At 40.8% G+C, this 15,136-nt stretch overlaps 1 protein-coding gene across 2 annotated transcripts; it reads left to right on the top strand.

Annotated features, from left to right (window-relative positions):
* Positions 1-7,574: 7,574 nt before the first annotated feature.
* On the top strand, positions 7,575-14,531 carry LOC131415183 (serpin B3-like). Of its 2 annotated transcripts, none has more exons than XM_058556600.1 (7): positions 7,575-7,757; positions 8,365-8,421; positions 9,634-9,762; positions 10,532-10,648; positions 11,750-11,890; positions 12,160-12,315; positions 13,932-14,531. In XM_058556600.1, exons 1-7 carry the CDS (start codon positions 7,593-7,595, stop codon positions 14,331-14,333), a joined length of 1,167 nt encoding a protein of 388 aa, XP_058412583.1. In that variant the 5' UTR covers positions 7,575-7,592; the 3' UTR covers positions 14,334-14,531. The 2 variants fall into 2 exon arrangements, with proteins under 2 accessions (XP_058412583.1, XP_058412584.1); XM_058556601.1 differs by having other exon boundaries at positions 10,532-10,650; positions 11,752-11,890; positions 12,223-12,315.
* The last annotated feature ends 605 nt before the right edge of the window (positions 14,532-15,136 follow it).

The following is a 15,136-nucleotide window of genomic DNA, read 5'->3' as shown; positions in this document are numbered from 1 at the left end:
AGAAGCCTTAAAGTATGATGATCAAACATATTATACAACCATCCCCAAATTCAAAATGAATCTCTAAGAAACATTCATCCGAATGTAAACAGCCAACAGTCACTCACTGCTGGTTACTGCCAGACTTGGTGCATAGAGAAAAATATCTCTCTTTGTGTCCCAAGGACACGTATATTCTACTGAAATGTTAACACACCTCCAAAACAGAAGAGATGAAAAGCAGTGTAATTTTTCTAACAGAAGGTATAGAAGAAAATTTGACTTGGAATTGATTAAAACAATGTAAAATATCACTATGTGATAAATATCACATATGTGCTAAATATCACTCCAGGCTAATAGACAGGAAGGGGTGTATGAATGGTCCTAGAGATGGGAGATGTCAGGGGAGGGATGGAGCAGAGAGCTAGGAGAGAAGGAAGGGAAGAGCCCTAAGCTGAGAGAACTGGACTAGGAAACTCCTGGATTGACATCCTGCCAGTGGATAGATGATCTGGTAGAATGTAGAGAGAAGAATGCCTGCAGTAGACGCAAGGAAAAGAAAAGCCTGAATTTCAGGGGTGGCAGTGGAAAGGGAGTCGAAGACAGGAAGTCAGAGAGGTAGAGGAGAACTAAAGATAGAATTCCAAGGAAGACGAATCAACAGTGACAAATAATTCAAAAAATGCCCAGGTAAGGACTGAAAAAGGAGCTATCAGGAGACTATCAAGAATACACTGAAGGGCTTTAACAGGAATGTTTAAGAGGTATAATGGGGTTAGACCACAAGGTGTGCAGAAATAGATGTGGAATCCCCACTCATCTGGCTAAACCTCAAACCTGAAAGGACGAAACACAGATACTCTCCATGTGGCTCAGTGTTTCTACAGACAAATCATATGTAAAGCAGATGGTCCTCGAAGCTCATTGTCATAAATCACAAACAGGCTCTACAGAATACACAGCAACATGTCTACATTTCTCAAGCAACTGCGCACTCCACTTCCCCAGAATTACATTCCAATAACCAGTCTCCCTACTTTCCGCACCCACACCAAACAAATGATAGCTACACATATTCTTTCAACATGTTTTTCTCAACTGGACACTATGTTTAGAGATCTATGCTTTCTGATACGTGAATTTCTGGGTCATTTATGTTCACTGCTGTAGGATATTCTATTGTAGGAACATAGCATATTTTATTTTCCCTATTCTTCTATTAATACACATCTAATTTGTTTCTACTTCTTGCCATTGCCAATTAGACCGCGACTATTGCCTTGTAATGTGATTAATGCTCAAGTCTCCTTGAGCACAGCATGTGAGTCTCTCAAGGGTATATATTTAAATAGAGAACTGCTGAATCTTAACCACATACTGCCAAATATTCCCAAATTAGTAGTACTAACCAATTCATTAGCATTTTATGACTTATGCACTTTGTCCTCATCACACCAATCCTAAGTATTGAAGAACTGTCAGTATTACTGGTGTTAATCTCACTGTTGTTTTAATCACATTTTCCAGACATAGGAAGATCAAACATCTTGTCACTGTAAATGTAGAGAAGTCTTTTAGGATTTATTTGTCAAGATCCATGAAATACGGTTTTCAAATTTCAATTGGAATATAATTTCCCATAAGTAATCAGCTGACTGACAATCTTTACAATCATTATTGTCACTATAGCAAGGAAGCACCACAGCCACTTGATGTCCAAACACCTTGAATTCCACACACACTGCATGTTTTGCCTCCGTCACTGATAATCTGGTGCTACTATATGCTGATACCAGTGTCCTGATTCCTCTCAGTGTGTGCTTCTCAACACGCTGTAAGCAACCTGATTCCAGAATTCCACTTGAAAATATTTTTCCTAAAGCCATTGACTTACTGTATTAGTCAAGGGCCTAGCAGAAAACAAATGACACAGTCAAAATGGCAAAGTAAGGTAAGTTTTATATGGGGACTGCACAGTGTGTGGTTGGGGCTAAGAGTAACCAAGAAAGGCTGGTGACCATCCCAGTGCTAGCAACAGTTGGGACACATTGCTACCCATAGACCTAAATGGCAAAAGAAGAGTCATTGCCAAAATCCAGAGAAAGTAGCTGCAGCTGCAGAAAAGGCAGCCCAATAGGATCTGTGGTCTTTGGTAAAGGATGCAGCCACCCCTTGGCAACCGAGCTGAGAGGGAGCTGGGTGACTAAGCACCCTGAACTCCCTCAGCTGAGGATCTACTCCTGTGGCCTCCCATGGGACAAATGCAAATGTCTGTCAGAGGACAAGACCCTGATTACATCTCCCTGCAACTCAGCCTCCAGGGGTAAATAGGAGGTTCGAAGAGTGAGGGATGGAACTGAAGAAGCAAAATAAAGTCCCCAGCAAACACACATCCCATGGAATCAAATTTCTTTATCCCTCGAGAACTTTGCATCTCCATTGGTACTCCAGAGACAGGCATTTACCTTTATATAAAGAGCATATCCCAAGAGATAAGGAAACAGCAGGGATCCAATGAACAAAAGGGCAAAAAAAAAAATGACGTTTTTCAGACAGGAGGAAATTCAACTAGAATAGAGATGTAAAATAAAACAAGAATGGAGTCCATTTGTTGCCTATGAAATGAAAGATTTGAAGTCACCCAGAACACTGGAAGCACTTAGGATGAAGAGGAAAACCATCAAAGCATGGAGAAGAAACAGATTACCTAGTCAATATTAGGGAATAACATACAAGATGGTAGGTGGGCACATGGGGATATACCCCCATGGCCCCAAACTTAAAGTAGGGCACTGATGACAGGGAAAGAACGATGACAGGAAAAGTCAGTGGGAATAAAAGAAAGAGGCCAGTTTCCTGGTTCATAGCATGAAGATGGGGGATGGAGGAGCTGCCCTGAGAAAAGATCAAGGGACACACAGTCATGGGGAAAATCCATATTTCAGATAAAGGAAGGAGGAAGAGGGAGACTTACGGGAAAAGAGAGAGCCTAACAGAACATTTCTGTTCTGTTTCTTGTCTTTCTTAGAAACAGAACAGAAATGCCAAGATGAATCAATTGGAGTAGGGGGGCAGGGTTACAAGAAGTCAGTCAGGAACCAGGTTGGATTTGATTGAAAGCATCAAGTAGGAGGACTGTCCTGGCTGGTACTGGAGGCATGGGAATGGGGAAAGAGAGGAGGTAATATGAATTTGTCTCAATCATCCATGATATACGTACATATGAGACAAATTTGCTAACTAACATCCTTTCAAATCTTCATGGAATGGGTTCTCCCTGTGAAAATTAAAAAGAAATACTAATTAACTCCATTCTCACATTATTCAACATGTACATACCTGTATCTACATCTGTAGGAAATACAGTAATTGCCAGATATTCTATTATTGGATCTTGAAAGATCGTCTCCACTAACCACTTTCCTTGCAGAGAGACACAACCACATACTTTGCAAGAAGGAAAACATAAAATGTCCCCCAGGATTTGTAACTCACCAACACTGACAAATCCTCACACACTCACAAGGAAGTACGGTTTGGGAAAACCAAGGAGATATTTCTTACCCAATAGCAGGATGGTTCCCGAAAGTGTACTTTCCTCTTGAGTTTTATAGGGTGTCTGGATTCCTGGAACAAGTGATGTTGGTGTATATTCAGAAGTACCCAAAGACAAGGATAGACATGTGTTCAATTGCAAAAACTGAAAATTCTGAGTCTTCTGTGACACTGTATGACATCAGGATGTCATAATCCTGTCTATTACATGTCAGGAGCACTTTTCAGAAACAGAAAAGAAGTATGAAATGATTTCTCATTTGAACTAACTCAAACACTCTCTAAATTTTAGCAAACTCCTGGTCCTTATCAATGAGTGCCTTTTCCTCAAACTCAATAAATCTCTGCATGAGAAATCTTGGTAGCTTAGTCTAAGGACAATTCAACCTTAGTCAGAAGTTCCCTTGGGGGCCAATTTATCCTAATTTGTCAGCAAATTTCTTCTTTCTATACTCATGCTGAGCTTCCTGCTTCTGTCCTATGGGGGTCAGGTCCCTTTCCTTTTGAGCCCTAAGAAACACATCCTGCTCCTGCTCTAGGAACCTCCTCTTATGTCTGGTAATTATGGCCTGGATGCAACCTTGACTGAGAAGCTCCCATTCCTTTTGTTTCTAATTTTTCATCCTGCACCATTTCTCTTGCCATGATCTTTTACCTTTAGATGTACTCCTTCATCAAATCTCCAAAAGTCTACATCCTCCCTTACCCCCCCCTCATCTCAACTCAAGGATCTTTTACATACCAATCTCATTCCGGGATTCACTACACACATATTGATAGAGGAGACCTAAGAGCAGCATGGCCTCAGGGGTGGGGTTTCAGGGAGAAAAAAACTTTCAGTTTTACTAACAAAGATCCCATTCACCCTCTGCCTCCTCCCTCCATCCTCTGTGCTTCTGGGAACTTGCAGTAGATGAATCATCCTGTGAATGCCTGATGTGCTGAGACAAGAGACCCTGCTCATGGCAAGTGTTAAAAACACCCACAACAGTGACAAGAGTTGGACAGAGGTAGAGAAATCAGAACTCTCATACGTATTCCCATCATATTTTGGGAGGAATGTAAAATGGCCCAGCCACTGTGGAGAACAGCTGGGCAGTTCTTCAAAATCAAACATAGACTTACCATATGACCCAGTGATTTCACTCCCACATATGCACTTAAAAAAGTATATGTCCACCGTGAAATTTTGACATGAAAGCTCACGTCAGCAGTATTTGCAATAGCCAAGAGTCGTCAAAACCCAAATATACACCCACACATTAATGAATAAAAACAAAGTGGTGTATCACAGAAGGGAACATTATTTAGTTACATAAAGTATTGAAGCACGGATACACACTACAACCTGGAGGAATCTTGAAAATTTTATGCTAAGTGCAAGGAGCCTGATACAGAAGGCCACATACTGTGCAATTCCATTTGTATGAAATGTCCAGAGGAGACAAATCCACAGAGACAGGAGTAGATTAGTGGTTTCCAGGGACTGGAATGAGGGGAGAACTGTGGACAGGGTTTCTTTGTGGAGTGACTAAATTGTTCTGGAAGTAAACCATGGTGACAGTTGCACAACTTTGTCAACGTACTAAAAACAAGTGATTGGTACATTTTAAAAAGATGAACCTTATGGTATAGGAGTTATACCTCAATAAAACATTGGTCTCCAGTACACACACCCCTATCCCTGAGGTAGGAGAGATATGGGGCTAGATGCCCTGGAACAACAGCCCTCTCCCTGGCCACAGACAGGCAGGCCTCAGGGGACAGTGCACTCTAGGGAAAAACACTTCTTCTGTCCTTCTCTTTCCATTTCAGAATTTCTCTTTTACTAAATCCCAGCTTGGTAGTTTTGTTTGGGGGAATGGAGGGTTGGGCATGATTTCATGCTCTCTCTGAGCCCCACACTCAGAGGAAATCACCCCGAATCCATTCCCACTCACAGTTCTAGGTTGTCTCAGGATGAAGCCCTAAGATGGCACCTGAAATGCCAGCCTTCTCTCTTGGTGACTGTGGGGCCCACAGAGGGGAGTTTGGGGGCTTAGCATTTGACCCATTCCTGCCCCTTCGGATTCTGTCGAGGTATCATCTCTGCTGAGAGTACAGAAGATAAAGATTCTTTGCATTTAAACACAAGGAGACATGTCCTTTTAAACCCAGAGTCTGTTGACACAGTTAAGGTGGTGGATACACATGCAGGGTCCTGAGCCAGACTATCTGCCTGGATATCTCACTGTGCAATTCACTACAGTAGAAAGCTGGGCTTCTGTTCAACCACTCTGTGCCTCATTTCTGTCATCTGTGAAATGGAGACAACAAAGGGTCCTGCCTCAATGAGTTGTTACAGGTGGAAATGGGTGAATACATATGCCCACTTAATAAAAGTGAACAGTCTTTAATATCATTCTGCCTATGGGAACACCACGCCGATGAAGAGAATAAGCCTCCAGTGATGGCAGAATTAACCACGCCATTCAAAGAACACATTGTTCCCATTTTTTCTTAGAGGCATTTGACTACAGTGTCCATTCCCTGAATCTGAGGGCGATGTGCTAAAGGGCAGGGTGACAGAGAAATGTCATGATTCTGGAGCTGAAACAATATTTATAGTTCATATTTATACAAAAAATAAAAATGCTACATGCAAAATGGCCCAATTTGCATCGATTGTTCTTCTTATTGTGAGCATGTTAACACTGCAAGGTGAATAGCTTCCCACTGACATTCAAATACAGGGAAAATCTGCACTTGGATTCAAGGATGCAGCGGAGGTAACAAGGAGGACTTCCGTCAAGGCACAGCCTCTAGACGAAGGCTTCAATCCGGTCCTCTATGTCCTGATGCGACACCTCATCAGAATCTCTCTAGACTGAGAATTCAAGCTATATTCCTGGTTATACAGAATAATTACTAAGGAAAGCAACAGGTGGAACAGCCCTTTTAGAACATTAAATAGAAAGTGTAAGCCTTTTAATTGTTTGTGTTTGAAGTGGGCCTTAAAGACTATTTAATATCCTGGGATAAAGATTTTTTAAGGGTTATTTCTGGGTGACTGTAGCTCAGAGCATGAGAGAAAGGTGGATTTTAGATTTTAACTTTATTCTCATTGGTATTAGAAAGACACCTACATGCATTTCATATGAGACAATGATTGCCAGTGATTGCAGGTCCACAATTTTTTCTGCAAGTGAAAAGGAAGTACGGTAATAGAACAACAAGCATGTTTTTTTTCTCATAAAAATTTCTTGCTCATGAAGGTGACGAGTAACCTGGTTAAGAAATCAAAAGTTGATTTACTTGAAGTACCAACCGCTCTGAGCAATGGAGGATGGCAAGAAAGAGTTATATATTCAGTATCTCACCACTCACCTCACACAGGCTTCCAGGCTCCCTGCCCACCTCTGCTTCCTCCCGGAACACAGGTAAGTGCTTCCAGCTGACCAGAATAACAACATGAATCATTTTTGAAAATTACAACAATGATGCCTTTTATATCATGCATTTATTCATTCTGTATGATTGTATTTTACTTATTCTGCCAGGGCAAAATTGAAACACCTTCTTCATCTGATTTAATAATTATCTAATGTATTTACCTCTAATGAAGCAAATGCTCCTTTAGGAGCTCGTGTGGTGGAGGGGAGAGTGTCTGGCACCCGCAGATCCTTGAGGGAAAAAGGCAGAGAGGTGCCTCATGGGAGCTGGCTGGATGTTATCCACATGGATCATGGTCTTGCTATCTGTTATAAAACATTTTCTACCGAGACCTAGGACAGCCAGTGAGGAAAGAAAGTTAAAGATGTTCCATTAGTTTTTCACAAAAGTGTTTTTTAAATAGTAATTTTGATAATCTTCTAATGATGAAATTTACACATGTACATTAAAAAAAGTCTTGAAAGGTAAAAAAGTGGAAAACTTTACTTGCCAGAATCCCACAACCCAAATATAAGTCATTTCTTCTAAGGAAATCTCGTTACAGACTAACCTTCTCTTCAGTAAAGTCATTCTGAAATGAACCTGATGCTTTTCCAGGAGTTCCAGATCACACCAAGGCCGCCATGAATTCACTCAGCGAAGCAAACACCCAGTTTGCAGTTGATCTGTTCCAACAGCTCAGAAAATCAAAGAAGGACAACATTTTCTACTCCCCTCTCAGCATCTCATCAGCATTAGCCACGGCCTACTCAGGGGCCCAAGGAAACACTGCACTCCAAATTGGCAAGGTAGGTGACAGCTCCCTTACGTTGACCAGTTTAGACTGGTTTCTCTGTTGGCCTGTGTGCAGACGCTCACAGATCTGGCTGTCCCAGGGGTAGCACAGGAGGCTAAGCAAGATTCCCACATCCAGGTGAGCATAGGGCTGTGGGGAGCATCCCCCTCCCCCAGTGCTCTACCCCATCTTCCTCCCTGTGCCTAGACTTCCTTTGGGAGCTGGGATGAACGCCTACGATTGCCCAACAATCATAGGCGAGGCTTAAATGCAAGAGCACTGGGAGAAGAGATGCACTGATTTAGCTCCATGGGAAACACCTTCACATGACTCCTCAACCGTCCATCAGTCATGAATCAGGATTCTTTGAAGCAGCTGGTAATCCATCAGCTTTGCCGTAGTTTTTCAATAAACAAATGCTGACACTGAAGTTTTCTTTCTTCTTCCTCCTTTGTTTCTTTAGTGTTTTTTTTTTTTTTGGATTGTTGGGGAGGAGGTTGTTTGGTTTGTTTCTTGCCTTTCTTTTTTTCCTTCTTTCTTTCTTTTCCTTTTTTTGGAATCCTCTGAAAAGATACATCTTCTGAGTAAAGTTTACTGGTCCCATGTCCTGTCCCTTCCAGGTCCTTCACTTTAATGACGTCACAGACAGCACAAGAGGAAGAGCCTCAACAGCTCACGTGAGTCACGGAGCACTGGGGTCTAGAAGGAGAGTCACATATCCAAGAGGGTCACGGTTTAAACTGGGAATTTCAGTGAAAAGTCCATTTTTAGGGGAAATTTTGGGCAAAATACACTGGACAGGCAGAGCTGTTTCTCATTTCATATTACATGCTTACTTATTTCATACTGTTGTTTCCTGGGAGGAGATCAGCATAGTCATTAAGAGCATGGCTTCTGGAACTGGAAGACTAGCTTCAAATTCCTCCCCTGCTGTTGACAAATGGGTACATGGGCAGGCACAACTGCTCAGAGACCCAGTGACCTCATGCCAGTAAACTGGCAGTACTAAAAGATCTGCCTCAATACACGCAAATACATGTAAAATATCACAACGGTGCCTGGATTACTGGAAATCCTGATAAATGCTATGTTGTTGTTATTATTATAGAATAACAATACTTGTAACCCCTATAATTTTGATAAAACAATATAATTTTAGTTAAGTCATAGATGAGATTAAGAGGAATAAAGAGACATCCAAGAAAATTTTGAAAATATTTGTATGAGCTATGTAATTTAAAGACTTAAGACTCAGAAGTGTTAGCTAGCAAGTGGAAGATTCTGGATTCAGACAAACCTATGTTCAAAAATTGGCTCTGCTACATTGTGTCTCTTTGGGGATGTTATTTCATTCTCTGAGCAAAGCCTTAGCATTGTACCAGGCACACACTCTACCTACACTTGGAGTATGACCATCATGAGTGAAGAGAAATAGATCACACACAACAGCCTCACAAGAGAATACCACCTAGGAGTGTACAGGGCTTCATGTCTTAACATCATTGAAATACACAATTTCAGCATTCTCATACCAATGATGGCCATTAAAACGAAAATGGTTCAAGCCCTTAAGGACTTTAAGTTTAGCTGGGAAGCTTAACCTAACCATATGTACCAACTGGAATACAATCCAGTGGTGGAGTGGTGCTGCATCTATAGCTCAAAATATAAATGAATGGATCATTTAGAGCAGAAACAAAGAAGTTCCTGGAAGAGATTGAATGTAAAACTTCTGAAGAATATTTGAGCAAACTATACCAATATCAGGGAATAATGACAAACATCATCAGTGGGAGTACCAAACTTTAGGGATGGATGTAACAGATTCACAGGGGTTTAGTATTTACATTGACAGAGAACGCAATGAGCTCACTTTTTGATCTTTGAAGGTTGAAAAGTTGGGAAATGTGCGTCACCAATTTGAAAAGTTTCTGACTGAATTAAAGAAACCCACTGATGCCTATGAGCTGAACATCGCCAACAAGCTCTATGGAGAAAAGAAGTTTCAATTTCATCAGGTAAGTTTCACTGGCCTGCCACAACTGTAATCTGTATCCTAGGTCCTCTGTCTCCCAATGACCAAATGGAGGAGAGTGAGCAAATGAGCCTGACTGAACCACATGGGGAGAATTTACCAAGCGTGCAAGGCTTCCTTGCCAAAAATACACCCAACGGAGTATCTTAGAGGCTGACAATTTACCATTAAAGTCTGGGTTTAGGGATTACTTTATGGTCAAAGGACAGGTTAAGCAGCACATTAAGTCGTGAGATGACCCTAAGGATCTGACACCATTCAGTCACATAGTGTAATTTTGTGGACAGTAACCCAGGAAATATATGTTGAATGGGATACTGATGGGATGAGTTGGCTTGATGAGTCCCTGGGGAAAGCTGGGGAAGTACCATGGAATACCGAATGCCCAGGATGGAAGATACAAGCAAGGGTGAGAATTTTACGGGTGGATATATCTGGAGAGGAGTCCCAGAAGCACACCATCTCCTTCGGAGTAACAAGCTTTGCAGTTTGCAACCCACAGCCTCTTTTGCTTTAGCCTTTGTCAGGTGGTATTGCCCTTCAGAGACCTCATTCTTGTGCCAGCCTGTACTTCCCATTCACAGTACCCACAGGCTCTTGTATTAAAATATGCAGGGGGAAAAATAGTAGATTTCTTCAGAGTCTGGATCCCTGTGCTTTTTTTTTGTCAAGATTGAAAGTAAATAACTTGGGAGTACATAGCTAATAATAAGTTACTCTTAATTCCTTCTTTCTTCCTTCTCACGTCAAAGGAATACATGGATAATGTTAAGAAATTTTACCTTGCTGGTGTGGAATCTGCTGGTTTTATAAATGCTGCAGAAGAAAGTCGCAAGAAGATTAATTCCTGGGTGGAAAGCCAAACGAATGATAGAGTATGGGAGATCGCAGATAGAGAAGCACATTGAGCATCCGCTTTGCATGAAACCTGTGCTTGACACTGCATGGGATGCAGGGAGAGGGGAATGAAAGGAGTTTGCAGAGAGGACAGAAGAGGCCACTGCAGATGGTGGAACGGTCCAAGTGAACGTGGAGAGAAATAATGGGAGGGGTCACAGGACCAGCTACCTGGAAACACAGCGGGAGATCTGTGTTTGCTCATGGCCCTGGATGGCAGAATCTTTGTGGACCCCAAGTCTCTGCTCAGATGCCATTCTGGGTTCCCATGCTTTACTTTAAATCAGAGCCTTAACTTCTGTATGTGGTTCCCTAAGAGAAATGTTAGAAAAGCTTCCCATGTCCTTTGTTAATCGGCAAACAAGAAGCTCTCCTGTAAACTACCCTCCTGGCCACCTGCAGCTGGAGCTGCCTGCCCACTTCTCCATCACCACATCCCGAGGGGTGATCTCAGCTGTCGTCCCCATCCAGGGCAGAGAGCTTGACAAAGTCTCCATCCTATGAATCCCTACCCTACCTCCCACGCCCGTTATGGGCCAAACCTTTGGCAATTCGAAGTGGAGAATGAAGAGGAAGACCTCCCAGGGAGTGCTGTCTGCCAGCACAGGGCATGTGTTTCAGATAACAGACTTCATGCCATTTGTCCTAAATAAGAGTCAAGGCCTCCTTTCTCTGAGTAGTGAGCCCAAAGTTGAAAAAACAGAAAGGAAGGAAGGAAGAGAGGAGTGAGGATAGAGGTATGGAGAATGAAGGAACAAGGGAGCAAGGGAACGGATTTGTTCAAAGAGTAACTGAAATCCATTTATAAATATTCAGTGTGAGATGACTGAAGTCACACACAGATGGAGACTCTGAACCCCTTTCCATTGAAAAGAAGGGGCGTCTCCATCTGGGGTAACTCCATCTGGCTGCTGCCATGAGGAAAGCTGCACCTCATAAACTATTTATTGGTCACGGAGGCCCTAAAGTGGTGCCTTGTGTGAATAATTAATGATCACTTGTAACTTTCCAAGCACCTTTCAGACAAACCACTTGTAAATTCATGACAGACTTTTGTTTTTCTTTCTTTTGCAGGAAAAATCAAGGATCTGTTTCCCTATGGCTCTCTTAGCTCCACCATTCTGGTTCTGGTGAACGCGGTCTATTTCAAAGGGAAGTGGGAAAATAAATTTGATGAAAAAAATACTGTGGGGGAAAAATTTTGGCTTAACAAGGTATTGTCTATAATTTATTTTGATGATAGTGTAGTTATATATGGAATGTTAAATTTAAACTCATATCCGATAGAATTTGTTATGGGTGTATTTTCTTCTTTCATTTTCTGACTTTATTTAGTTAGGAATACTTGAAGAAACTCTTGTCTCTAGTTCACAAATTTCCCAGATCATCTCTTAGAAAGAGGATGTTTTTGGCATCTCAATAGTATTATCTTTGTTTGACTTATGCCTCACTTGGCATTTGTTTGCCACGTTAGTTACCGCAGGATACCAGCAAATCTGTGCGGATGATGAAACAAACGAGTTCCTTTAGCTTCACTGAACTGGAGGACATGCAAGCCAAGATCCTGGAAATGCCATACACAGGCAAAGATCTGAGCATGATGTTGCTGCTGCCAAATGAAGTAGATGGTCTGCAGAAGGTAAACTCTTGTATCTCCAATTCTGCCTCCTTTGCCTGATTTCCTAGAAGCACAATGCTTGTACGGGCTGCTCATGGAAACATTGCTCACAGATGGTGGCTGGCAGAGCTCAAGTACATCGTTTCTTCTCTGCATACAGCCTAACGGAGAATTGTTAAGAAGAACTTGGCAACGTGTCACGTTCTAAAAAATAAATATCCTAAGTATCATGTGTCATATGGAAGAATATATAGAAATCTTAACATCACAGGTCCCATAAATATCCTGATGAAACTATGATATGTCAGTTCAGAAAAAAATATACCTGGGCACATACACATGACATTTTGTACCATAAGATCTTCTGATATATTCCAGTGCATTCATTTGAGGACGAGGAAATTAACACTCATATGGAAATGGCACATAGAAATATTCACAAGCTCACTCATAAACAAAACAAGAAAATGAAAACAACAAAAGGTATAGTGGACAAATAGATTTATCTTGTTGCCTACTTTTCAATTTAGAAGTATTCTGTCCCTAGGAGTTCAAAAGTCATTCGGACCCTCAATGCTGCGAGTAAAAAAATAAAACAAAGCGAAAAAGAAACATAGAACTTTCCTCTTAGCAAAGTTATAATAGTTAAAGTTAATATGTAAAAGTACCAATAACAATATCTGGCGTGTTAAATACATTCCACAAATGGCCATCTGCAATTACTACAATAGTCGATGGTGATGCTGAAGTTGAAGTGAACTTGCCCCACTCAAAATATATACTGTGGTAACCCTGGAAATTGGAGATCCTCAGGGAAAGTAATATGGCAATATATGTGAAGGGCCATCGCACTATTGGTACTCCAGCTCAGCAATCCTCGTTATCAATGACATCCCAGTCCTGGGATTTTATCCTAAGCTAACTAATGTAAACAAGGCAGAAGCTTTTGTACAGAAGCGGCTCAAAATAATGAGAAATTCAAAACAAGGAACAATGCTGCATCTTTGTATTACCAATAGTTTAGCTTAGGGACTGGCATATGAGGAATGCTTAAAAAATTAAGTAAAGACATACAGATTGAATATCCATTTACTACTAGTACTATGTAACAATTTAAACCTGTTAGAGAAATATATATCTACATGGGAATAGTTTACAAATAGGTCAAGCAAGAAACAGGAATAAAAATAGCCTGTATGCTAGAATTGCACTATGTAAAAAATTATGTACACAAAGACATTAACAAGAGAAGTCTATTTGATAATGGAGCCTGCTGTAGGCAAGGAGCATAACAAACGGAGATATAGTTCACTTGCCAAAAAATAATTTTATTTAATGATTCTGTAGTTGCATCTATATGTACTCACACTTATCTATACATATATACACATATATTTATGTGTCCACATATGCAGAAAAAGAACACAGTCGTGAATACATAAGTACATTTATTTGATTGTATAATATATATTCAGGACTGTCATTTTGGCCTCCTTGATAAAATCTGATAAACTGAATCCTCTGTATTTACATTTACTATTAAATGAAGGTTTCCCGCATGATTCAATCCAACGTTAACGTTGTGTTGGGTGTCCACTGAGACTTGTGTCAGTTGTTCCTTTTTTCCATTTTTATAGCTTGAAGATAAATTCACAGCTGAGAAATTAATGGAGTGGACAAGCTCACAGAATATGAGAGAGACACTCGTGGATTTATGTTTACCTTGGTTCCAAGTGGAAGAGAGCTATGACCTCAAGGACACGATGAAGTCCATGGGGATGGTGGATGCCTTCAGTCCACAGGATGCCGACTTCTCGGGCATGACCGGGAGCCGGAATCTCATGGTGTCTAAAATCCTACACAAGTCCTTTGTGGAGGTGAATGCAGAGGGCACGAAGGCCGCAGGCTCTACTGGCATAGGTACAGGATTTATATCACCAATAGTTTACAGTTTCCATTGTGATCACTCTTGCCTGTTCTTCATCAAGCACAATAAGACCAACAGCATCCTCTTCTTGGGCAGAGTCTCTTCCCCTTAGATGCACTTAGCCTGCCACTAATTTGGGGGAAGTTCACAGTTGTTCTAGTACATTGATTGCTGGAAATAACAGATTCTCTTTCTTTGTCCTTTCCAATCTCATAGTCATCACCAAGAATGTAATGGTTGAAATAGCATGACTGTCTGCCTCATTCTATCAACACATGCAAACCTACTTTATTTCTCTGTGATGATTCTCCTTTGGACAAAATGTTCAAGATAAGATAAAAAGATATTTCAACACTCTATCTTCTCCTAAATTTGAAATATCATATCTGTTATTTCAAATATTATATCTACTAATCAAACTTATTAACCTAGAGGCCCACGTTTATTTGAATTTAGGTGATATCTGGGATCTTGCATGTATAAACTTTTTAATTTTATGAAATACATTATCAATAAAGCAATGATTTTCTCATATTATTTGTTGTTTTGCCCTTTTTTTCTTTCTCCTCAACAAAGTGCCAGTGGCCCACCATACATAGGAAAGATAATTCAGAAATATATTATCACATATAAAGAAAATTCAAAGTAGGAATAGGGCATGATGAGGCTGAAGAGTAGGCTGGTACCAGAACATGAAAGGCTTTGTAGCTCACGTTAAGATCTTCCTATTTTATCCTAAAATAAATGGAAAGCCTTTACAGCTTTTGTGTATTTCTTGTCCAAAGCGGAGACTGAGAGCATCATATCAGCATCTTTAAAATACACTTCTGGCTATTATGGTATATAACGACTAGAGGAAAGAACAGTGTGGATACAGTGAGTAAATTAATTAGTAAACTGTTACTGTGTCACGAG

This window comes from Diceros bicornis, chromosome 16 (assembly GCF_020826845.1).
Source record: "Diceros bicornis minor isolate mBicDic1 chromosome 16, mDicBic1.mat.cur, whole genome shotgun sequence".
Taxonomy (NCBI): Eukaryota; Metazoa; Chordata; class Mammalia; order Perissodactyla; family Rhinocerotidae; genus Diceros; species Diceros bicornis.
The sequence above is the reverse complement of the archived record's forward strand: the minus strand, read 5'-3'. Positions and strand labels throughout refer to the sequence as shown.